General features: G+C 36.6%; 1 protein-coding gene across 1 annotated transcript in view; it reads left to right on the forward strand.

Moving 5' to 3' along the window:
• The first annotated feature begins 2,540 nt into the window (after positions 1 to 2,540).
• SLC12A2 (solute carrier family 12 member 2) overlaps positions 2,541 to 23,651 on the forward strand; it is a 44,749-nt gene continuing 23,638 nt past the window's right edge. Inside the window, exons 1-12 of the mRNA XM_026866023.1 lie at positions 2,541 to 2,573; positions 3,774 to 3,893; positions 5,779 to 5,854; positions 6,420 to 6,515; positions 7,851 to 7,990; positions 9,499 to 9,609; positions 12,655 to 12,763; positions 13,197 to 13,324; positions 13,413 to 13,497; positions 17,253 to 17,401; positions 21,583 to 21,690; positions 22,644 to 22,767. Coding sequence (XP_026721824.1) covers positions 2,541 to 2,573; positions 3,774 to 3,893; positions 5,779 to 5,854; positions 6,420 to 6,515; positions 7,851 to 7,990; positions 9,499 to 9,609; positions 12,655 to 12,763; positions 13,197 to 13,324; positions 13,413 to 13,497; positions 17,253 to 17,401; positions 21,583 to 21,690; positions 22,644 to 22,767 — 1,279 coding nt within the window. The remainder of the gene's footprint in view (positions 2,574 to 3,773; positions 3,894 to 5,778; positions 5,855 to 6,419; positions 6,516 to 7,850; positions 7,991 to 9,498; positions 9,610 to 12,654; positions 12,764 to 13,196; positions 13,325 to 13,412; positions 13,498 to 17,252; positions 17,402 to 21,582; positions 21,691 to 22,643; positions 22,768 to 23,651) is intronic.

Consider the following 23,651-nt stretch of genomic DNA (forward strand, 5'->3'; position numbering starts at 1 on the left):
TTCTCACTGGTGATTTACCGGGCACCCACTAGCACTGATAACCAGCAGTAACCTTTCAGTTATTACATTTTGTGTGTACTTCAAAATATTTTCCTAAGGAATATTGCATAGTGTGGAGAGACAAGACATACAGAACAAAACTTTCTTGTGTTCATAGTGTGCATATCTTGAAGCTGATCTGGTAACTGATAACTCAAAATACCACTTGTGAGCCATTATCTCCTTCCCAGAATACAACAGGCTGAGCTATGGGCTTGTTTGAGCACTATCGTAAAATATATTGCTATCACATGATGGTTGAGGTTGGAAGTGACCTGTGGAGGTCATCTTGTCAGTGTATGCAGGTTCTACCAATACCTGACCAGCCATCATCATATGCTGAAGTATATAATTGTCTCTCACACTAGATACTAGGATATTCTCCACCTTCTCTTAAAACCTCAATGTGCAGTAAATGAAAGCTTCTAGCTTTTTTTTTTTTTTTTTTAAAAAAAAGTGTTCTGAATTATTAACAGCATTAACTAATTTAGTTTCGTATAATGTTTCAATATTTCTGACTCCTCACAGGAGTGATACAGATTTCTTCTAACCCTTCCCTGGTCCTCCCTGACCAGTATTTTCAAAGAACAATGTTACTATTTCTTGGTGGAGACATGACATGCCTTTTTGTAATACCAGAAGATGTTGGCAGTTTTCTTGGCCAAAGTATAAAAACTGCTTACATAATATAAATGTGACTCCCTTTATGCAGCATTTTAAATTTTGTTCCAAGTATAATGTGATGGTTTTCTGGGAGAAATAAGAATGGATTTTATATGAAGGAATACTAGTAGACAGTCAACAGTTGCATACTTGATTGGAGGTTTTGCTGTCATGGTTGTAAACATGTTTATTAATCAATCCTTGGTTTTAATGTTTCTTTTTTTCTCCCCGCTTCTGAAGGTGGGTGGTAGAGAAGTGGGGAGAAACTTCTAGTAAGCACTTCTGGAAACAGAATCTCATGAGGGAGACATTAATACCTAGAATGAGTTTTGAGGTTTATGCCTGCATTTCTAGGAAAGTCATCTGAAGGACAAGTGCTCAAGGGTGTTGGAGCAGGGCAGTAGTTAGGCTCATTCTTTTATGTTATGAGCTTCAGGTGTGTCCCAAGTTGTGAGGAGCCTGATCAGAGGGCTTTCCATTTCCTCACTTCTGGTTTAGGCAGGTCAGCATAGGCTCAGCAAATGGGTGGCTTGTAGCTGAATGTATTAAATTAAAACTAGTTAATATTACTCTGCTTGATACAGAGATGCTAGGGCTAATTCTATGTAAAAACTTAAATGTAGCAGCATGATAATTATCTTTTTTGGTCCTCACTGTTCATCTTATCATTCTAAATGGATCACGCATCTTGCTTGATTTCGTTTACATTTGCATGCCTCAATACAAATAATCAGCAAATGAATAGATTGATCTGGTCAAAGGCTATGCAAATCTCCCAAGAAGTTACAGTTAGTTCTCTTCTATGCAGAAGAGCTGCAGTTCAGCAAATTGGGTAATTCCCAGTGATGTTCCTTTTGGTTCTCTGTTTAATGTAGATAACACATTATATACATATATACACAGGTACGTATAAAAATGTGTATAATACTTAGACATCTATCTTTCTTTAAATCCCTTCTGGAGACAAGAAAACTAAGAAAGTTGTCTGTTTAAAGGTGATGATCTGCAAACTGATCATGATTCTGCCTACAGGTGGAAAGCTTATGCCATACAGAATCTCCAGATGTGTTGCAGGTACTCCTGTTTTTATGAGAATTTCATGATGCAGAGTTAGTGAGGGAAGCACTGACATGAGTCTGTGCTAATGACTTTTGGATGAAGTTGACATAACCTGATTATTTTTTTTTTAAATCTGTTCGTGTGTTTACCACTGATTGTAAGGGGGATATGTATGGCACCCTTCATAAGTGACAGTTCTATAAATATTTCCTCTGGACTCTGTGCCAATGGTGTCATGTAGAGGAATTTATTAAAGTATCTCACATTAAACTTTCTTACTTTGTCACTTTGTTTTGCCAATTATTAGGCCTAGCATAAAGATGAACCAATAACCAAACTGTATTTGATACAAAAGGGTCAGTACATAGGTGAGCACTAGGGGTACAAACAAGTCAGATTATACATAATTGACATCAATCCCACTGACCCCAACAATGACACCATACAACCAACAATGAGTGGAATAAATGGTGAAACGCAGTCTCCCATAGAAGGGACGGGAGACAACCAAGTCAACAAACCAAATGCATAAGACCAAGGAAGCCACTTATTGAATCTCTACACAGCCCACGTTTACAAAAGCCAGACCTGACTGGAGCCCCGTCCCAGGGAGACAGGAGGTCCTTCCCCAACAGCAAACTCTGCAAAGTGCATCCACCCCACAGACAGACACTGCCCTTCCTGCAAGGGGTCCCGGCTTTTATCCCTAAGTGGGACACCTGACCTTTGTTTACTTAATGCAGACACCTGGGGCTCATTTACCCAATGGCTCTCACAGCATGGCCGGCCGAACCCTGGAGGGAAGCCTAAAGGTAAACTCACCTCCCCTTTGTGAAGGGCTGTGGAAATCACCCATATGTCAACCTTAATATGGGGCTTGGGGTTGAAATCCCAGCATTTCACACTTCAGTATGGAACATACTTCTTGAAAGTGTAATTTTGGACCTCTCTATGTCTTATGTAGTGAATGGGAGTTTTGCTATTTACCTCATTGGAATTGAACCTTTAATTGCTTAAATGTTTCCTAAGCCCTCTGGGATGCAGTCATCTTCTCAAATACTGCTTGAACTGATTTGTTGAATAGTTATTCTCTAAATGGTGTGGTGTTTAGGGCCTTTCTAGTATATTAATTCTTTGCACTTGTTGCCTTGGATAACTAACATACTTTGCTTAGAGTGCTTCTGGCAGATTTCTTACAGCAAATGTAGGGAAATAATTGTATTTAAATGTTTAGATGTTTGCCTGGCTTGGCAAAACAAAACTACCTCTTGAAAAGCAAGCATAGAACAAGTATGTATATGAAGACATGTATTTTTAATATATATCAAACAGTTAAGATTTCTGCTTTGTAAGGCTGACAGTTAAATTGTAAAGAAAAGCCACAAGTTGGTCTTTGTCCATGGGACTAATGTTTCCTGCATTTGTCATCCTTTCCTTCTAAACAGGGAAGAATGTTTGGGAAGAGACTTTTCTTCCCTCCTTCTCCCCAAAATGCTTCTCTCCCACCTCCTTTTCTAGAAGCATCACCTTACAGTGAATAGTAGAATAGTTTGCAGGGAAGTGAATAATTTATTTCCTGAAAAATTGATCAAATAACAACTAAGCCTAAACTGCAGGAAATGCTATAACTAAGACCAGTGACTTGTGGTAGACCAGTATAGGCTTTTTACAGGTTAAGAAGTAAAAGTTTGGTGATGTAGAAGTAACTGCATTTGATACATTGTAGCTCTTTTTCTGAAAGACCAGATGTTTGTTTATTATTTATTACTCTGACTGCTAACAGTTTGCTCTAACTGAAGCAGAATACCTAAGTTGTCTGTGTATATTCCTTGAAATTTGAGATGTGCCTCATGCAAGGAACAGAAAGGAAAAAACTTCTGCCATGTCATTCTTTCATTTTTATGTTTGCATAAAAACATTTTTATGTTGGGTTTTTTTAGAACGTGAGTATCAAATGCCCTCTACTCTGTTAATCACATTAAAAAAAAGATAAACTTTTTTTTTTTCCCAAGGAGCCCTTTGAAGATGGCTATGCAAATGGTGAGGAAGGCACACCAGCTGGGGAAGCAGCTGCCACTTACACACCTGATAGCAAAGGGGTGGTGAAATTTGGCTGGATAAAAGGTGTATTGGTAAGTTTGATGTATTGTACTTCAGTTTCTTACAGACATGATCTTTCTAATAACCTTTTTTTGTGAGGAATTGTGATAGCACTGTATAAAGAAAAGATTATATGAGGTATCAAAAATTTTAGGAAGGGTTGTTCTTATTGGTACTGAATTTTAAGGAAGTCAGTACTTCAGGATTTCAAGTTTTGAGGAGATTGTGCTGTCTTATCTTTGAAGTTGCGTACTTTCCAAGAAGAAAAAAGATTATGTAAGTATTCATATGTAATAGAAAAACTACATGTGAATCTTAAGTGACAAAGAGAAATGAAAATGGAGAGAATACACTTAATGTGTTTTCCCTATGGATCTGTAAAGTTTTGGACTGAAGTGCTAGGAAACTTGAGTTTTATTTATTTATCTTTAGAGGAGAGTACCTACCTGTATGTGGCAAAACTTGACCAGGATTAGGTATTTAAATTGTGTGGAACCTGTTATAAAAGTCATATTCTCCTAAGCTGTTAAATACAATATAGTCATGGTGGAAAAAAATAAGTCTGTCCTCATTTGGCATAGTGAAAAATTAAGGGTGACATGGGGAATTTTATTATGAGCACATACTCATTTATTTTTAATATTTTAGTGAAGAGAAACCATGATTAATATGTACTCTTCAAAGCTAAAAGAATTTATAGTGGAGGCTGCAAATGCAATAGCTGGTTAAAACATGCTGAACTTGAGCATTCAGTATACCTACCTTTAGTGTTCAGCAAGCTTCCACTCTGTGTAGCAACTTTCTTGTAAGTCTTGAATTAGCCATATTGTTTACCTTGGGAGAAGGAGAGTGGTAGCAGGTATTATGGACTTTTGTTGATATACCTCAAGCAAGGACAAGAGTCTTTCATTTTAGGTCATGAAGCTGACTTTGAATTTCTCCAAACCCATTTTCAATATTGGACTATTTCTCTAAGCAGCAGTTCTGAGTATTAAAGAGTTACAAGATAAATGTTGCTGACCATTTTCTTCCAAAGTTATTTAATAAAGTTTCAAGAAGCATGATCTCCTCCTTTCCAGTGGTGAAAGTTGCAGTTAGTATTTCCTAGTAGGCATAAGCCACCTGGGTGAATATTTCCAGCTCAGGTGATTTATATTTTGCAAAAGACTTTCAGTTTTGGAAAGGTCCTTGTCTCCCTTCTAGTACTAGGATTGGTATCTTACTTTTTGGATAAGAGAGAGACCTAAGACCTTCTGTTAGTCTTCTGTCTAAATTCTATACATTACAAACTGTTTTACTGAGGCTAAGAGTTTCAAATACAAGGATAAAAAATACACACACACACACACACACACACACACACACACACTCACTCTCACTCATCCTGTTAGCTGAAGTCATGTTGTAAGATACAAAAGTTACCGGACTGGGAAGTTTGGGGGGTGGTTGTTTTTTTTTTAAGGAAAAAAAAAGCTTAGTAGGGTATTGCTTTAGTACATTTCTTTGGGGAGGTTTATGAGAGATCTGAATGGGAGTTGTAGACCTCACAATCACTGTAGGCCTTCAATCTTATTTTTAGTCATGTATTCTGTAGTATGAATTTTGGATCCTAAAGGTTAGGGTCAAAATTGTTTTTATTGTTTGGTCAAAACATACTACGGATGTTAGATACTGAAGTGCTGTAACTTTATCTATTTTCAAGATAGTAACTTTTAAATCATATTTAGCTTCCCTTTTGTTGCTTTAAATCAAACCTAGACTTACCTAATGAAAAAAATCTATTCTTGTGAAATAATTTCAAAAGTGGTGAGGAAAGCCTGCAAGATAATTTTGACAACATTAAAGACTGAAGTGAAGAATTAGTGGGAATAACTGCAGATGTAAGACCTAACCTGTGTAAAATTTGTTTTTTCTTAGGTACGATGTATGTTAAATATTTGGGGTGTAATGCTCTTCATCAGACTATCATGGATTGTAGGACAAGCTGGGATAGGTATGTGTACTAATGCTGTAATTTTATTTTAGTGACTTTCAAATGTGATCCAAAGGAAGTGTGATTCTGAGCTTGCACTTTAATCGGGGTAGAAAATTACTTAATATTGACAGGTTTTTAAGGTAACTTACCCTTCTAAAAACTTTAACAGTATGAAGTTACTTAGACTTTTTCATATAGCTATATGTAATTTAAAATTAATATTTGTAAGTCTTCATTCAACTGTAGAGGTAAACTTTTGATCTATTAAAATCTACATATAGACTGTAGTATAAAAAATTTTTTCTTCAGAGGGTTAACCAAGTACTGGACTGCAGAAAATCTGCAAAAGGCAAGTGTTTCCTTGAAGCTCTAGGTTACAGCTTTTACCCTGCTGATTAAAGAGAACATTTACCGACTTTTGTTTGTATCCTGGAAACTTCTCTGTACAAAGGGGAGCGAAGAAACCTTTTTGTGTATCTGTGTTGTATTTACAAGGCTTAGTTCTTTAAATGAAGTTAAGTTGTAGATTTGTTCATTTTAATAGTGCTACACTTACACCTTTTCTCCCCTCTTTTTCCAAAAGGTCTGTCTGTGTTGGTTATTGGAATGGCCACAGTTGTGACAACTATTACAGGCCTGTCTACTTCAGCAATAGCCACAAATGGGTTTGTAAGAGGAGGTAAACCTACTTTGATAAAGCTTTTAAACCTTTCATCACTCTGAAGTGTACACTTTAAGGCTGGAACCTCTAATTTATTTTCCTTTATTTTAGCATTAGGGAAAAAACAGTATAGATGAAATGGAGGGAAGAGTTATTTTTTGGAGGAGCAGAGACTTCCTTATGTTCTGTATTTGACTAAGCAATCATTTATGGAAAGTCAATAATTAGCCCACTAATTTGATTTTACTAGTGACTTGCTTTTCCACTCTGAAAAAAATAATATCTATTCTTAAGTTTTGGAATACAAACATTTTTAGAGATACATACCCAGGAATGATTAGGGTTTTAATATTCTCCTGCATCTGCCCTGGTTGATTAAGTGTGTACATGTGTTCTTGCATGTGTTCATGTCCTGAAATAAAAAACTTGTTAATGAAAAAATGCATCCTGTAAAAGGATAAGCTATATCTATATGAGAGCATACAAATGGGCATATTCTTTTTAATATACAAAAATTAATTCTCCAAACTTTTGATTATCTCCAACTTCCCTGAGGGTGATGGTTTTCATTCTCTTTCACAGTTTGTATGCTGTTGTCAGCAATTCCTACAAATTATTTTGTTAGTGGTTGATGCCTTTGACATACTCTTAATTGCTTCATGATATTCCAAGACTGCTACTAGTAGAAAATGTGGTGTAATTAAAATAAAGGATTACAAAATTCTCTTGATTTAAGAATTAAGCTAAAAACCTCACTATCACAAAGTAAACAGACTCAACTGGAAGGATCAGCGATGAATCTTAGCATTATGTCAAGCTTAGTTTCTAAATGCCCTTTCATTTTTTTTTAAATTGCATTATGTGTACTGGATTTTCTTGTTCTTATGAGAGCCTTTTTCTATTTTAAGAATCATTTTAAAAATAATACTTCATTTGAAAAGCTGAAGGGGAAGTACTGTGGAATAAAATCAGAGTTGTTCATATGAAAATCTTACTATGATCTATGCACAAATTTTTTGTGTAGTTTGAAATAAAACCCCCAGTAATACTAGTGCTTGTGTTTTACAATTTGTTTTTTAACCACAGAATTGGTTGCATAGCTGAATAATATGATGTGGTGCATGAATCAGGTGATATTTTCAACTGGTGTCTCTTCTTAAAAATTGAAATATATTCCTGAAAATTCCATGCGTGTCCCTAAAATACAGAATTTTGGCTGTTTTCTAATACATCAGGGAAGATGCAAGAATAAATAGCATCTTGTCCATGTAAACTGTAAATTGCTGATGACTGTATATTCTTAGACTCCTTCATGTAGTGTTTTTCTGTCTTTTCTACTTTATTTTCTTTCAGGAGGAGCATATTACTTAATTTCCAGAAGTCTGGGGCCAGAGTTTGGTGGCGCCATAGGTCTGATTTTTGCCTTTGCCAATGCTGTTGCAGTAGCAATGTATGTTGTTGGCTTTGCAGAGACAGTTGTTGAGCTGCTCAAGGTATATGGATGGTAGTGGTTATATTGATTACACTGTTCTTTATTCAAGTTTGATCTGTGATCTAATCATAGAATCACAGAATGATTTGGATTGGAATGGACCTTTATAAAGGTTATGTAGTCCAACTGCCATGCAGTGTTCAAGGACATCTTCAACTCGATGAGGTTGCTCAAAGGCCTGTCCAACCCAACTTGGAATGTTTCCAGGAATGAGGCATCTACAGCCTCCTTGGGGCAATCTTTTCCAGTGTTTACCACCCTCACGGTAAAAAAATTGTCTTCGTTATATCTAGTCTGAATCTACCCTCTTTTAGTTCAAAACTGTTACCCCTTGTCCTATCACTACAGGCCCTGTTAAAAAGTCTGTCCCCATCTTACAAGTGCCCTATAAATATTGAAAGGCCACAGCAAGGTCTCCCCAGAGCCTTCTCTTCTCCAGGTTGATCAGCCTTAACTCTTTCAGCCTTTCCTCACAGGAGAGGTGGTCCATCTCTCTGATCATTTTTGTAGCCCTCCTCTGCCTCTGGACCTGTTCCAACCAGGTCTATGTCTTTCCTGTACTGAGGACTCCAGAGCCTGGACACAGTACTCCAGGTGGGCTTTCACCAGAGCAGAGGGGGAGAATCACCTCCCTTGACCCACTGACAATGCTTCTTGTTTCGCAGCCCAGAATATGGTTGGCTTTCTGGGCTGCAAGCACACATTGCTGACTCATGTCCAGCTTTTCATCCACCAGTACCCCCAAGTCCTCCTCTGCAGGGCTGCTCTCAATCCCTTCATCCCCCAGCCTGTACTGATACTGGGGGCTGCCCTTCCAGTTCAAAGACATGGAATGAGGTACAAGGTTATTACTGGTGTCAAATGGAAACTTCCCATACTGTTTATCTCCCTGTGAATATAAATTACGCAATTTTTGGTAAGGTCCAAACTAGCTGTTGAGAAGAGTAGCAGTACATATACATGATGCAGAATCATAAGTTGTTAATGCTGAGATTCTTATTGGTGAACTGTTTCTTCTAAGTGATGGTCATTTATATTAATCTAATTTTCAAAGGAGTTTTGCTTATTAAAAACAATCCCTTAAGTACAACCAAGTATTTTTTTGTGTAATACTGAAAAGAACTCAACCATACTTTTTGTAGATGGGAAAAAGTTTGGAAAACACTGAAAGCATTAATAGTAATAGTAAACAAGAAGTAAAATACATATATGGGTGCAAGATGGTAGCAGTTGCTTTGCTAATCAATTCTCTGGCAGTTGAAGACAGGCCATTCTCTCTGGGGATGAGCTATGAATAGGAACGATCATTTCCATTTAGAAGATTCAGTGATGTAAAACAAGGCAAAAAACAAATTACTTGTGTCCATACAGGGAATTCAGGAAATGAGTAAATCTGTGCTATAGAGGTTCAACTCTATTAATAAATTATAATCAATAAAATGCTATTCTGCAATAGAGAAGAAGCAGCTGATAAAAGTGTATGACTTTTTTGTTTGTTTGTTTTGTCAGGAAAATGGAACGTTGATGGTTGATGAAATGAATGATATCAGAATCATAGGAGCTATCACAGTGGTTATATTGCTGGGTATTTCCGTTGCTGGAATGGAATGGGAAGCAAAAGTAAGGAACTACCACCTTTTCTCCTCCGTTTCATAATCTTGATTCCATTTTCCACCTCAGTTATTTGATTTATCTTTAATATATTTAGTGCACTCAGAATTGCATGCATGGAATGTTAGAAGTCGGTCAGTGGGCATTTTTTATGTAATAGCTCTGTCTAGCACTGCATATGCAGGTCTGGACAACATTTCAGACCTTAGACCACTTCGCACCACTGGTAGTTTAAGCATCTGTGAGAACATTAAAACCAGCATAATCTACTCCTAATGATGCTGTCAAGTAGGTTAACAGTGTTACCCTCTTCTGGGCAACTACAGCCCACAAAAAACGGTAATTAGCATGGGAATTTTCCCTCACTGGGAACTTCACATGAGCTCTGTGGATGGAAAACAGAGGGCTGGAGCTGAAGCCAATCTAAAGTCAAGTAGTTTTTGCTAACTCAAAGCCAGTATTGTCACCTTCCCTTCCACTGTCTTCCGGTTTTGTTTTGACTTGGGAACAGCCAGCCAGTGTTAAGTCACTAAGCCCAACGTTGAGGAAGGCTGTGAACATTGGTGGTGATGAATATGTTAGAGGGGGAACCTACTTTCCTCATGTTTTTGTGGCTGCATGGTCTTAGGTCAACTCTGACTGTGGAAACAAACAGGTACAGATCCTAGGATACCTAATATAGAGGTTGCCTTATTAGTTTTCTGTTCTGTGTTACTAGACAGTGTAGTTTGCTCACTATTTCCTGCACCTGGTAAGCTTTTTTCAGAGTATCCATCCAGTGTGCTCAAACATAATTGAGGAGAGCCTCACTTGGTCTCCCTTCCAGTTTGATACTTGCTTCACAATAGCACCTGTTTTCTGCAGTGGGAGGCAACTGAAGGAGCTTCTTCATGTAAGTGTTACAAACTGTTACAAAACAGTATCTTATGCTCCTGCATCGAGATGGTATTCATAATCAAAATGAGAGAGTTTTTTCTCATTGTTGCTTCCAGCTCTAGAAATAGGGATCATAGAAAAGGAAGGAGAGGATCAAGTGCGTTACTTGGATGTACCACAGGGAGAAAAGAATCTACAGGAATTGACTTTGGCATTGTACTTTAAAATTGAACAGTGCGCTTCTGTAAAAGTTGTTTACCTTCCTCAGGTAGTCCTTCACTGTAACTTCAATCAGTAATGGTATCTTTATGCATCTGATTTCAAACAGTACTGTTCTCCTTAATCTCAACTCTTTAGTTTTTCTTCTGAATGGATTAGTTGTTATTAACCCTCTGACCACTGTCACTTAAAGTCACAAGAAATACCTTGCTTTTGTTCTGTAGCATGAGCAATTGTGTAATAGTAGCTTGCATAAAGATGCCACTTTTGTTTAATGTTCTGTATCAGACCTTAAGTGTGGTATCACTGCAGCATCATCCTTATTAAGAATTAGGTAGCTTTCAAAAATCCCATGCTCAGTGCAGAAATTGAGGCTTGTTGGCTTGCTTTCTGAATCACAGAAGGCAGCAGGTAGGAGCAGTAGTAAGCAACCAAACTTGACAAGCACTTTGTGTGGGTTAACATACAGCTTCGCATAGCAAAACACTAATATTTCCCCTTGAATAAAGTATCTATGATGTTCTCCTGTGCCTTTGGCATGACTTAGAGAAAAAATGGCCGTAGAAAATGAGACAAGAGGAATCTAAAATAATGCGTTTGAAGTAGGTCTGAAAGTTAAGAGAGACTGGGATTCCAGAGAAGCCTGCTTAAAAAATTGCTTTTCAGAGTTTGTGATCTCTTGCCACTCAGTCATGTTCATGTTCTTAAAGTCTTAATAGTCTCAAAGAATGGGCTTCTGAATATAAGAAAGATACTCAGAAAATGCTCTTAGCTTCAGGGAGAAGCCCCCATTTGTTACTGGATAAATCCACTTTTGGCAATTGCTCTGTTGTAACCCAACACTGAATTCTCTGGGCTTATTGTAGACTTGTAAGCGCACAGTTGCATCCTTACAACTCTCATCTATTCTCTAGGCTTGGCCAAAGACAGATCTAAATAATAATGCACAAACTGGTTTCTTCAGGTGGTCTTTTAACTCTGCTTTTGTCTGTCATGTTATTTATAACTGTAGTGCCCTGTTTTGCAAGGCTGTGTGAACTGAAAACTTTCTTCTGTAACAATCAGCAAGGCCACGGTGCTCTTCCATATTAAGTTCTGATCCTAGGCCTGAAAAAAAAAAATCCAACTATGAATAGCTTCCTCTGAGCCACTGGCTTATGCCTCTACTTAAGGAAACATAACACAAAATATAACAGGGCAGTGTGATGGCTTATTTAAATGCAATACCTGAACCATCTCCTCAGTGCTTAGATTTATCTTTACTCACACTTTTGAGGCATTGGATGCCTCAGGTGTGCATTGGATTGTTCCAAGTGTAGGGTTTATACTGGTTTTATTGAACAGTCACTAAAAATCTAGGTTGTAATGAAAAAAGTCTCAAGAAAGCTAGAAATTAACAAGTAATTGTGGTAAACTGCAATTTAATTTCATAAGTAAGGGTCAAGAACAGAGAATGTAACAAAATTATCTAGTCTGTTACATAAAGTAGTGAACGAAAGCTTTTTTGATTCCTGATGTAATAAAATTCTTAGTAAAGTAAATATCACGTAGTAAAGTATAAAGCAGAGTATGATGATTGTGTTTAATAAGGCAATACATTTGTGTGCATTTACCTGTGGGTTTTTTGTGAATGTCTTCAGTCTATTCAAATCCATTCCTTCTTGAAAGGCTTATAAAGAAAAGAGTTTTTAAGTATTTTGTCTTTAGAAGTGTGACTTTGAGGGGCACGGTAATAATATTCTCTTTTGAATGGATGTTAAACTTGCAAATTATTCCTATTTCTTTATCAAAAATCTTGGTACGTGTTCTCTCCAGCTTGCCTTATTTATTTGTGAAAAACAAACTGAGAAGACTAAGCTGAATTTGGAATCAAATATTTACATTTTAGAACATAACATTGAAGCTTCAAAACTGTGAAAGAGCAAATTCTTCTGTTTGACTGCAAACATTATGTTTCAGGCACAAATAGTCTTACTGGTGATCCTCATACTTGCTATTGGAGACTTTGTCATAGGAACATTTATTCCTTTGGATAGCAAGAAGCCTAAAGGTTTCTTTGGTTATAAAGGTATGTTGGAACAATTAGTATTGTAGACAATATCTTTGTAAAGAGGAGACATGCTGTCATAATTGTTAAATGTCTAAAATAGCTTATAGTCCGATATAATTACAGAGAATTTTTTTTTGTCCTGAAGTTTGTTCCTTAAAGCTATTGGGCCAAAACTTAGTCCTGCCTGCTGAATATCAAATATTTTCAATTTTTAAAAGCCAGATGATACTGTAAGTACTTTTTCTGTTTCTAAAGGCTATTTAAGTTTACTGTTTTGACTTTTATTTTGAGTAGAAGAGATTAATCAGGCCTTAAATGTTGTATGCTAAATTTTAAGAAGGTTGTACAGCTGTTGATACTCAGCTTTTTTTCATGGTGCTGATAATGGCTGGAATGGGCTAACACTGTAGATTCTATATGAATATTGATAGATTTAAATCTTTTTCTACAGCTGAGATATTTATGGAGAATTTTGGACCAGATTTCCGACAGGAGGAAACTTTCTTTTCTGTATTTGCTATTTTCTTCCCTGCTGCAACTGGCATACTTGCTGGTGCAAATATCTCAGGTGATCTTGCGGTAAGTAGTGGATTATCAAACATTGTTCACAAACACTGCGTATATATTTATGCCTCTCATCAGTTTCCACTTGACATTTTTCTTTCAGGATCCTCAGTCAGCCATACCCAAAGGAACGCTGCTGGCCATCTTAATTACTACATTGGTTTACATAGGAATTGCAGTATCTGTAGGTAAATAGAGAATATTTTTTAACTTCATCATTCCACATTCATTCTGAGGGTGTGTTTTGATATGGTTTATGTAATTCATCATGTAAAGTCATTATGTAATTGACTTTCAAGCATGGGAAAGTAATAGCCAGAGATTCCTAATTTTTATTGTTGGAGGTTCAATTTTCAGCTTTTTTTTATAATTTCCTAAAATTAGTGATATATTTCTATGGCTAGTGACAGCTTCAGACAAAAGATGACAGAAGAGTTCATATGGCTGTTTCCTCATTTGTTGCAGTAATTTCTGTTAAAATATTTATAATTTAGCATTGGGATAATCTCTGGATTAGAAAAATGTGTTTTCATAAAATACTCATGGGATAAACACCTTCTTCTTGATTTGAAGATTATGGTAGTGAGGTACTTACCTGAATTGAATCGTGGGATGATCAAACAGCTCTTAGGTGAAGATGCAAAAGCAGTAATTCCTCAGTAGAGGGAGGAGAACGAGTGGTACTTTCATCTGGCCAGCCCAGTTCAGAAGTGTCATGTTCGGAAATGTTGTCTGTAGTTTTATTTTCATGTAGAAAGAGAAGAAACAGTTGTAGACTGCTCTGAGTATAACCTTTCTTCCTGGTCTTCCCCACCAATGTGGCTGGAAATGTTTTTATTTGTATCACATAAACTAGTTTCTGGCAGCAGTAGTCAGTTTTCTTACACGAAAAACCTTGCCTTATCTTAGCTCTGCTGCCTTTTGAATGAAATTCTTATTTATAAGAGTACCATTGATCTTACCACTAATGATACCTCCTTTCCAAAGATACCGGTCTTGCTAGTCTGCTACTGTTGGCTAACATTTTATTGTAGCTCTGCCAAATAGTTGTTCTGTAGTGATTGTGCTTTATGCAGCATAATGATCTATACTTACTTTCTAATTAAATTGAGTGCATAGACCTCTGCTACCAAATTTGAATGCCTTAGAATTTGAACCCACGTGAGAGGAAAGTGCTCATTAATGTTAAATTGTTAATGAAATACTCTGATCATCTTTCAAATGTGAAAAACCTCTTTTTTCATATTGCAAAAGTTTGCAAAATTAACTGAACATGAAACTGTTTGATGCATCAGAAATGTCCTGCCTTAGTTGTCTCCTGTAACTTACACTTAGAATTCTGCTGGTTAGAAAACACCAGTACTATTGCAGAAGTCAGAGATTGTGATATGAGTGAAATATGGCGCTTTTTTGAGGCATTGTGCTTTGCCCACACATTGTTACCCACTGTAAGTTTCTAGAGTAGTAATAAGTCATTAAAACTTTAAAGGGGCTAGTAAATGTCACTGAGCAGTCATGCCTGAAGGGGAAGATGATGTTCTGAATTTAGCTCAGTATTTGCACACACTGTAGTAAGAAGGTTATGAAACTAAGTAGAGGAAGATTGGAAGAGGAAGATTGCTAGTCCTACTACTAGAGCTAGGCAGCCTATTTCAAAAAGATAACAGCTGTGTGGAGAAAGTGTACAGTTTCATATTTTAGCAAGGGACAAATGCAGATGTGCATCAGGATGAAGGTAGGATGGCAGGATAAAGATTGCATAAGCAACTTTTGTATCAAAATTTTTGAAAGACGTATTTCGAAGAGCAGTATATATTCCTTTAAAACCAAGAGAAGCGCTAGCAAAAACCTGAGTAGGGTTAAGACATGCTTTCTGTAATCAGGTCAGTAAAACTAATGAAAGCCTAACTGTGGCTGCTTATAACACTGAGAAATTAAGCATTCTCAGCTGCAGTCTGAAGCATTTAAGGCAGTGTCTCTGGAATTCTTGCTGGTTGCATGTAGTTAGGAGATAACTTGATATAGATGGTCTGCTAAATTTAGGCTTACATCATGTCAAAACTTTAAATGACTTTGGCAGGAACGTCCTTATAAATGTCTATGAAAAGGTAAAATCCTGTTTTTTACAGGAAAGAAGACCTATAGGTTCTTAGGGAAAATATTGCCAGAATCTTATAAATAAATAAAACTTTTCTGAATGGGGGTTAAATAAAATGTCTGGACTCCTATTTATATCTAAGTATCTTCTGCTGAGAATAGAGCCTGCCCAGCTGGCTTATGTCTGCATTTTCTCACAGTAAGGCTCACATTAAGTTTGTTCATAGTGCTGTTGTTCCTTTTTGTCATACTTCGACTTTGTGTGTGAAAGACCTGCCATCCAGTTGGATCTGAACTATGAAAAAAGGAATGAGGAGGAGGAAGGCTGTGATAGTGCATTGTAGCTATTTAATGGATTGCTCAACTTAATGGGTCTGCCACTGCAATCTATTACAAACAAAATGTTATTTACAAATTATTCAACTAGTCAGTATACTGTCACATCCATTATATACTGCTTGAATGGCTGGGGCAAATACTTGTGTGGTGGAAGAGAACCTTTTTCTCATACAGAGCTTTTAATCCCATTTAAAACTGAACAACAACAGAAAAACCCAGCCCCCCCACATACCCACAGGAAAAGCATAAGACAGGTGATAAATATAGGAAACTTACTGAAATTTAACCAGTTCGGCTTAATAAGTAACTGAAAAATAAATCTGAAAAGTGGAAAGATTAAGCGACGTCCATCTACCAGGACCAGCTGTTATTGTGGACTGTTAATCAAGTTCTAATGGTTCAGAAGCAATCTAAATATAATACAGGTATTTAGGAATTCAATTTCCTAATGAGACACAAATTATATAGATAATAGGGATTGTTACTGGAGAAACTTAAGCTTGCAGCACATATATGCCCTCCTTACTTGCAAGTAGTTTAGGTCCTCCATAGTCACATCATTCTGTTCCCAGGACCTCCTTGTCTTTCAATTTCCTAAAAGGCCAAATTAAGAGAATTCTACTGGCTACTGCTCTATAGACTTCCCTTGTCTCTTCCCCACTCTTCACTTAATTCCTCTTCCTGCAAATATTTGGTGATAATCAAATAGTTTGACTGCCTGAACTGATAAACCACAGAGTGTTAAATAATACTTAGTCTGCTCTAGTTTGTCATTTTCATGACCAGTGAAATTACAAATAATCATAGATTAATTGACAACAGCAGTTTAAGTTATAAACTTAATTATAAAAAATGTGGTAGGAATGGGACCATGTGGCTTTGTTTTTCACCAAGAAACCAACTTAAAATACCACAGTCACATAGGAGGTGGCTTGTTTAAGTGTTGGAAACTGCCTTGCAACAGGTTTTCATGACACTATTTTTTTTCATGTCTGAGCCGTATTGACTGGAAAAGAAAAACGAGCAATGCTAAGCACACCTGTCTGCATACATACATCTATATATACACTACAAAAATGCATTTCTCTAAGAAAACTGACAAAAAGAGACATCATAAAATCAATGGTGCATAATACTAACTTCAGTTAGAGAGCTGTGTGGAAACTTACGATTCAGAGAAATATGTTGAGCTAAAATTGTGCTGTTAAACTTTTGCAAGTCTGTTAACGTTTTCCTCTATACTAAAATTTTCCTTTTCTTACTTGACTTGGATTTATTCAAAAACTGAGGATCATCTCAGACAAGAAAGCAATTAGTTTGCTTCTTTGTATTTGTTCTTCATAGTGAAGATGTGCTTAATGTTGAAATTCATTAAAAATGTAAATGCCATATTTTAATGTTGCTATGTGAGAGTATGCTTACATTAAAAGGGAATTGAGCTCGATATGTGTCATGAAATTCAGGTTCAGTCTGTTAATGACTTTTTTTATGATTTTGTCCACTCTAGGTTCTTGTGTTGTGCGAGATGCCACAGGGAATATTAATAACACCATTGTCACCGAGCTGACAAATTGCACTACTGCAGCTTGCAAATTAAACTATGATTTCTCATCCTGTCAGGCAGGGTGTCAATATGGGCTGATGAATAATTTCCAGGTATAAAACTTCCTCCTAAATCCATTTATTGCCTTTTTTGTTTGTTCTTTTTTTGAATTGTTTATTAAGAAAAATCATAGGCTAAAAATGCTTATCTCCATAAACAGAAGGTTTATCTGCAGTAGTTAAATTGTACACTCTAGCTAGTATGTTCAAGAGTAATGTAACTATGTTAAACTTTTGGATGTTTATATGCAGGTGGTATAAATATTTACTCTTTTTCCAGGTAAACTGCTTAGGTTTCTTTGTTTACATATATGATGTGGATACATCATATGTTTACATTCAGTGATGTGGATAGTTCAGTGGTGATGCACAGTAACCATAGATAGCCTCTCTCAATAACTTGTTCCATAATTTTTTTAATTTCTCAGAAAGTATGGTAACTTTTTAAGAATGGTTTACATACTTGACATGGTATCTTCTTTAATGGCAACAATGTTGTGAATTTTCATAAAACCTGATGTTACTGTATTTAAAAATCCTCTAAAAGTCATGAGATAATTCAGTTTTCCACTTCATAGGTAATTGGGGTGTCCATGAACTATTGGTAAGGGTTTGGAAGAAACCAAGGAAAATATACTTATTGATGATTAACTTAAAATTGCTCTGTGGTGGTCCATTTTTGCCCTGAGTTTTTCTAATAGGTGTTCAAAAAGTTGGCTAGATATTAAGCTGAAATCCAGTAATGAAAAAAGTGTCTAGCTTGTGGGTTTTGATGAGAAGGTACATGTGGTACACATACTTCTTACATGTACTATTTACTTCTTAGGCTGACAGCCTCACCTGAAAAAGTGGGTGGAAAAGCTGTTTTGTACATGCTGAAATAATGTTGCAGTGCAGACTGGTCTATGAAGAGTAAAATGTAATTTGAATGACTGTGTGACCTTACTGTTTTGGTTTAGAAAAAGTCTATTTAGAAACACTAAGACTTGCTCTCGAGGGAATATTTTTTTTCTGCAAAATCTGATTACATTCTCATTTATTTAAGTTCAAAAGAACCAGTATATCATCAAATGTACGGCTGAGACTAGCATAGAGCTGGTTTCCTCTGATTGTGTCTTTTTCTTCAGCCATAACTTTAAGGTTGCTTACTGTGTTGCTTGAACTTACAAATTGTCAGTCATTAATGTTCTAGTGCTCTGCCGTGCTCTGCCATAGTACTTCTATCCCAGATTATTCTTGCTTCTCTATGTGGGAAAACTCATGTGTTCCAAATAGGAAGAGTCACTTTTGAGGCCAGGGGCTGCCCGGAGAATGCAGTGCCCCTTATGCCCCCTTTCTTTTAGGGTTTTGAGAACTTTGTCATGGATACTGCAGAGCATCTCTGGGCAACCTGCTGCAGTGCTTAGCCACCTCCTCTCTGGAATTTTGTTGTTCTAATACCGAGTTTGTTGTTCCCTTGCTGTTTGTTTTTTTTCTTTTCTGCATAGCTTTTACAGAGTGAGTCTTTTCAGAAGACGTCAGAAGGAAGTGGTTTGCAAGAGGGGCTGTCCACCTGTAGATAAATGTTGTCATTTTTCTAACTGAACTGCCTTCAACTTAGTAACTTTGAATGGTAGCTGTAAAGAGATTTTTTTATATGAAAGTCTCGTGGGAGGGGGCGGGGGGGGCTTCCAAGCTTGTGTGCCTCTTAAACTCTTTAGGCAAACATAACTTCTTTCTGTAGGTTAAATAACTGAGAATTAATAACTTCACAAACATAAATTAATCCCTAAAGTGAGGAAGGATTGTTGGATTTGTCTTACAGTTTGTAAGCATGCAGGTTCGGATGTTGAAAGTGCCATCTTACATGCACAGTAACTTTATCACTTCAGTATCCTTTGTGCTGTATTTGGTTCTTCTGGCAAAGAATTGTTTTGAAGGTAATACTTAGGTAGCTCAGGTTTTGAATGTTTTGGGGCAGCATATACATGATTTGTAGTACCTGTGGAAAGCTTGGATGATGCTAAAAAACTTAAAATGAGAACAGTTGGTGCGACAGGCTTAGTCAGACTTACACAGGAAGATCATCTTTAGTTTCTGTTTTAGTTAATGCAAATGAATTACATGTCCTCACAGCCTTCAGACAGTTCTCTGCTCAGTGTCGGTGACATTTCTGTGCCCAGGCTGTCACCTGGTAGAAGAGAAACTTCAGAAACTCGTTTTGGGCTCTCTATAGCCTCAGCCTGGAACTTCTTTGGGTAATTCAAATGCAGAATTTGGTCAACTTTGGATGAAAGTTGAAAGTAGCATGAAACTCCACTCCAGAAACAACGTGAAAGTTCTGCTAAAACATTCCTCCTATGAAGGAAGGCAGCTGTAAAATATTTGAAAAAAGTTAGGGGAAGGGGGAGTTGAACAATGCGTCCTCTATATTCATTACAAAAATCTAACTTTAAAGAAGCTGCTGCTTGTTTTCATTGTGGCACTTTTTTTCTGGTCCACAATGGCTGGACTGAAACCGTAGTCAAAATACCATTTTTTCATTATCCCAAATGCTTGAAGTTTAAGAAACTGTCTGAACAGTAAATGCCAAACAAACATGAGTCTATTATCAGCAAGACAATTTTCATACTGCTTCTACAAAGATAACTCTATGCATGTTCATTATGTTGCTACAGCAAGGGCTTCTTTCTAAAACATTTGTCAGTAAAGCATTTATACCCTTGATTTCTCTTTTAGAAATATAGTGTAGGGTTATTATAAGCTGGCATTTACAACTGTAACTTTTTCTGTTGACTGTAAAACTACCTTGAACCTGACCGTAGGAGGGAGAGTTTAATGTATGTGTCATTAGTTTTATTTATCTAATGAATAAAGCCCTAACACTTTTTGCTGTCAGCTACAAATATGCATTAGGAAATTCTCTCCTTCATTCAATACACTACTATGACAGCTACTTCACTGTCATCTTACACACCTGCAATTATTTCTCTTTTTAGGCACGGTGTGCCTTGAACTGACCAGTGAAACCTCATGTAGCAGCAAGATTCAGCTAACTGACAGACCCAGCAGTCTTTGTCAGTCTGATCTGGAGAAAAATGCTAAATTTTATCATTAGTTCACCCCTAAGAATGTAAATAAAACATCATCACTCGCCCATGTCCTACCTAGTAAGATTACTTTTACGACTTCAGATGACAGGAACTTAAAAACTGGACACTTCTGCATGATGTTTCTTGCCTTTTTTCAGTCCCTTTCATGACACTCTTGGTGATGAGGATGAAAGAGGCAAGTAATTGGTGGAAATGATGCAGAACTTCATTCTGACACACTGTGCTTGAAAGGCACCATGCTGGGTTTGGTCCCTTGACTTAATACCACCTTGAAAAAGTTTACATTTTAAATTCTTAAATACTGGCTGTCTTCAAGCAGCTTAGGCTTTTGTTTCATAAAGAAAAGTACTCTGTTAAACCATGATTGTTTTTAAAATACATAGTTCTGTATCTTAATTTACTTGACACGTATGCAAAGCTGGATGCAGTTATGGTACAGAAGTAGAGGAGGGTCTTTAGGCCATATGGACATTAGACAGAAACTACTTTGGTTCTAATTTGAAATTTTTTTAAAATGTCTTATCAACGTTGTTCTTTTACACTTAGCTTACTGAGTATTCACCATTTATCCAGTTTACCAAGAATTCCATATTGTATTTCGTGCACTGGGGTTACAAATGTCCTAGGATGTTATCCTGGGGAGACAGGAAGTAAGTTTGCCCTGTCCTATTAGTTTTAACGGGGAAACAAGCCTAACTTAAGAGTGTTGGAGATGGTGAGAAGAACAGTCAGCTTTTCCAAGGTGTTTCCCAATTTCAGTTGTCTTGTCATTTGGGCTATGTGAGAAGATGTTATTCAGTGGTAGGCTAGTCAAAATATGTCACAAATTCCAATGTATTTTTCTTCCATGACTTAGTTTTAATCCTCCTATGAACCCTTGGAGACTTTCACTGTTAATTATTGCGACCCGAGAATTACATGGTTGGACTATATATTGCGTGAAAAACTACCTTCTCTTGTTCTGGAATTTGTATCACCTGATTCGTCCCTAGTTTGTTCATTGATATGAATGCATGATATTCAAACAGCTTTTAAGGGGAGGGTACACAGTATTTAATTTTTCTGCTTCTGGAGTTAATGTTGCCATCCAGTTGCATAGTATACTTTTCATATTCTTTTAAAAAATAAATATTTTGCTTTCAGGTCATGAGCATGGTATCAGGATTTGCACCACTGATTTCTGCAGGTATTTTTTCAGCCACCCTGTCTTCTGCATTAGCATCTCTTGTGAGTGCACCTAAGATCTTCCAGGTAAGTATAGAAGCAAAACCATGATCTTTTAAAGAATAATTTCAGTTAACTTTAGAATCAGAATTTTTGTAAGGGGTCTTTGACATACTGCTATAATGATTCATATCAGTTGACATCAGTAATTGATCTAATATTTACCTGTTGCTTAGAATGTTACTAAACATAGCTAGAGTATAATTTGTTCCAGATCTCATGTGTTTCCAGTTAGTTTAGAGATTAGTTGTGGTGTAGCTAACGTTACAGGAATCTGCAGTTTCCTTTAGATGTTTTTTTATTGTAAGTAAGAGTGGAGTACCTACAAAGAGAACAGATTCGTTCATTTCTCAAAGTAATCACAGAAACAGACATCATGAAGTGTAGAACCTGTAGCTGTGGTCTTAATCATTGGAGAATACACTGTCAAAATAATTGTCAGTTCTTGCATAAATAATTTACATTGATTTGGTTGATGTTCCTGAATGTATTTTGCTTTACCTTCTTTTTAACCACTTAACCAAATTCTTTGTCTTACAAGTTCTCTTTATTGGGTAAAACTTTAGTGTCCTCTAATGCCCTGCTTTCCCTAAAGTTCAGTAGGAAGTCAAACATAGAAGGAATTTTGTTGAAGAATAGAAGCACAAGTATTGATGCAGAAAACTAGTGCATACATTGGGCAAACTTTCCACTTCCTGAGAAAATATAATCTCTAAAGACTCTTTGTGATTGTAAGACACCAGTAAAGTAAAATAGTCACTTCCAGAAAAGTAAAGCTTGTTTTTACAGATAGAAATTACTGAAGGATAGAATAGTGGAAATGAAAAATGTCATGATGCAAAGACAATTGAAAATAAATACATGGTTGCTTTTTTTCAGGAAGGTAATATGCAGTGGAAGACAACATTAATAAGTGTTAGTAAGGATACATTTTGCACAAAATGCATGCTGACTGTTAAATTTTAAATTTTTTTTGTTAGGCTTTATGCAAGGACAACATTTATCCAGGATTTCAGATGTTTGCTAAAGGCTATGGGAAGAACAATGAACCACTGAGAGGATATCTTCTAACATTTTTAATTGCTCTTGGATTCATACTGATTGGTTAGTTTGAAATTATTATAAATCTCTATGTCCTTTTGCCTCTACAGAGTGTTCTATTCCATATCATGAATTGATGATAGTGACCTAGAGGTCACAGTTCAGTTCTAAGCCAGCATTCTAAATCTGCTTGAGGGTTACTTTCTACTATCTTCTAAATATAACCGTCAAGAACAGCAATAAATTTGAACTGAATGTAGTAGTCTTGCAGTAACCTCAGGTGTCTGTTTTGAGAACCATCAATCAATAAAAATCACATCTTTTGCTTGAGGTAGAGAGGTGTTATATCTTGTAAATATGAAAGTTTATTTCAGATTTTTAAAAATTACAAACCACTTAAGTAAATGGCAAACTTGGATGAACACTTTCTAGTATGTTTTTCTGTTAAGTTACAAACAGTAGACATGACAGCTCATGCTGCTGTTGCTAAAAGTAAAGATAGTCTAGGTAGAATTATACGTGTTCTGTGTAGATGGCAGACTAATTGTGCTGTGTCCATCTGTGAGTCCTGTACCAGCGCATTTAAACTTCCTTTCCCAGTTTGCTCTTTCATCCTTCTCCCAAATCTGCTTAAGGTACAAGTATACCCATGATGTCCCTACTGTAGCATGCTGATGGGAAGCTTGATTACAAGAAGTAGAAAGTGGCAGACTAACATGGCACATTCTGCATTCTGAACACTTTTTTTTTTTCCTGATGGTGAGAGTACACATTGAATGTTTTGTACCATGCTGCCTCAAGGAAAGGAGAGCATCAGGTACTTCCATCTCTTTCACTAAAAAGAGTGTACTCATCACTGTTGTGGTGGTATTGGTCTGTAATAGTGCACTACACTAGTAGTATTGATGCATTTAACATGCAGGCAGATGAATGGGTTTGTCACATTG

The sequence above is a fragment of the Athene cunicularia genome (assembly GCF_003259725.1).
Source record: "Athene cunicularia isolate RWA chromosome Z unlocalized genomic scaffold, athCun1 chrZ_part2, whole genome shotgun sequence".
Classification (NCBI taxonomy): domain Eukaryota; kingdom Metazoa; phylum Chordata; class Aves; order Strigiformes; family Strigidae; genus Athene; species Athene cunicularia.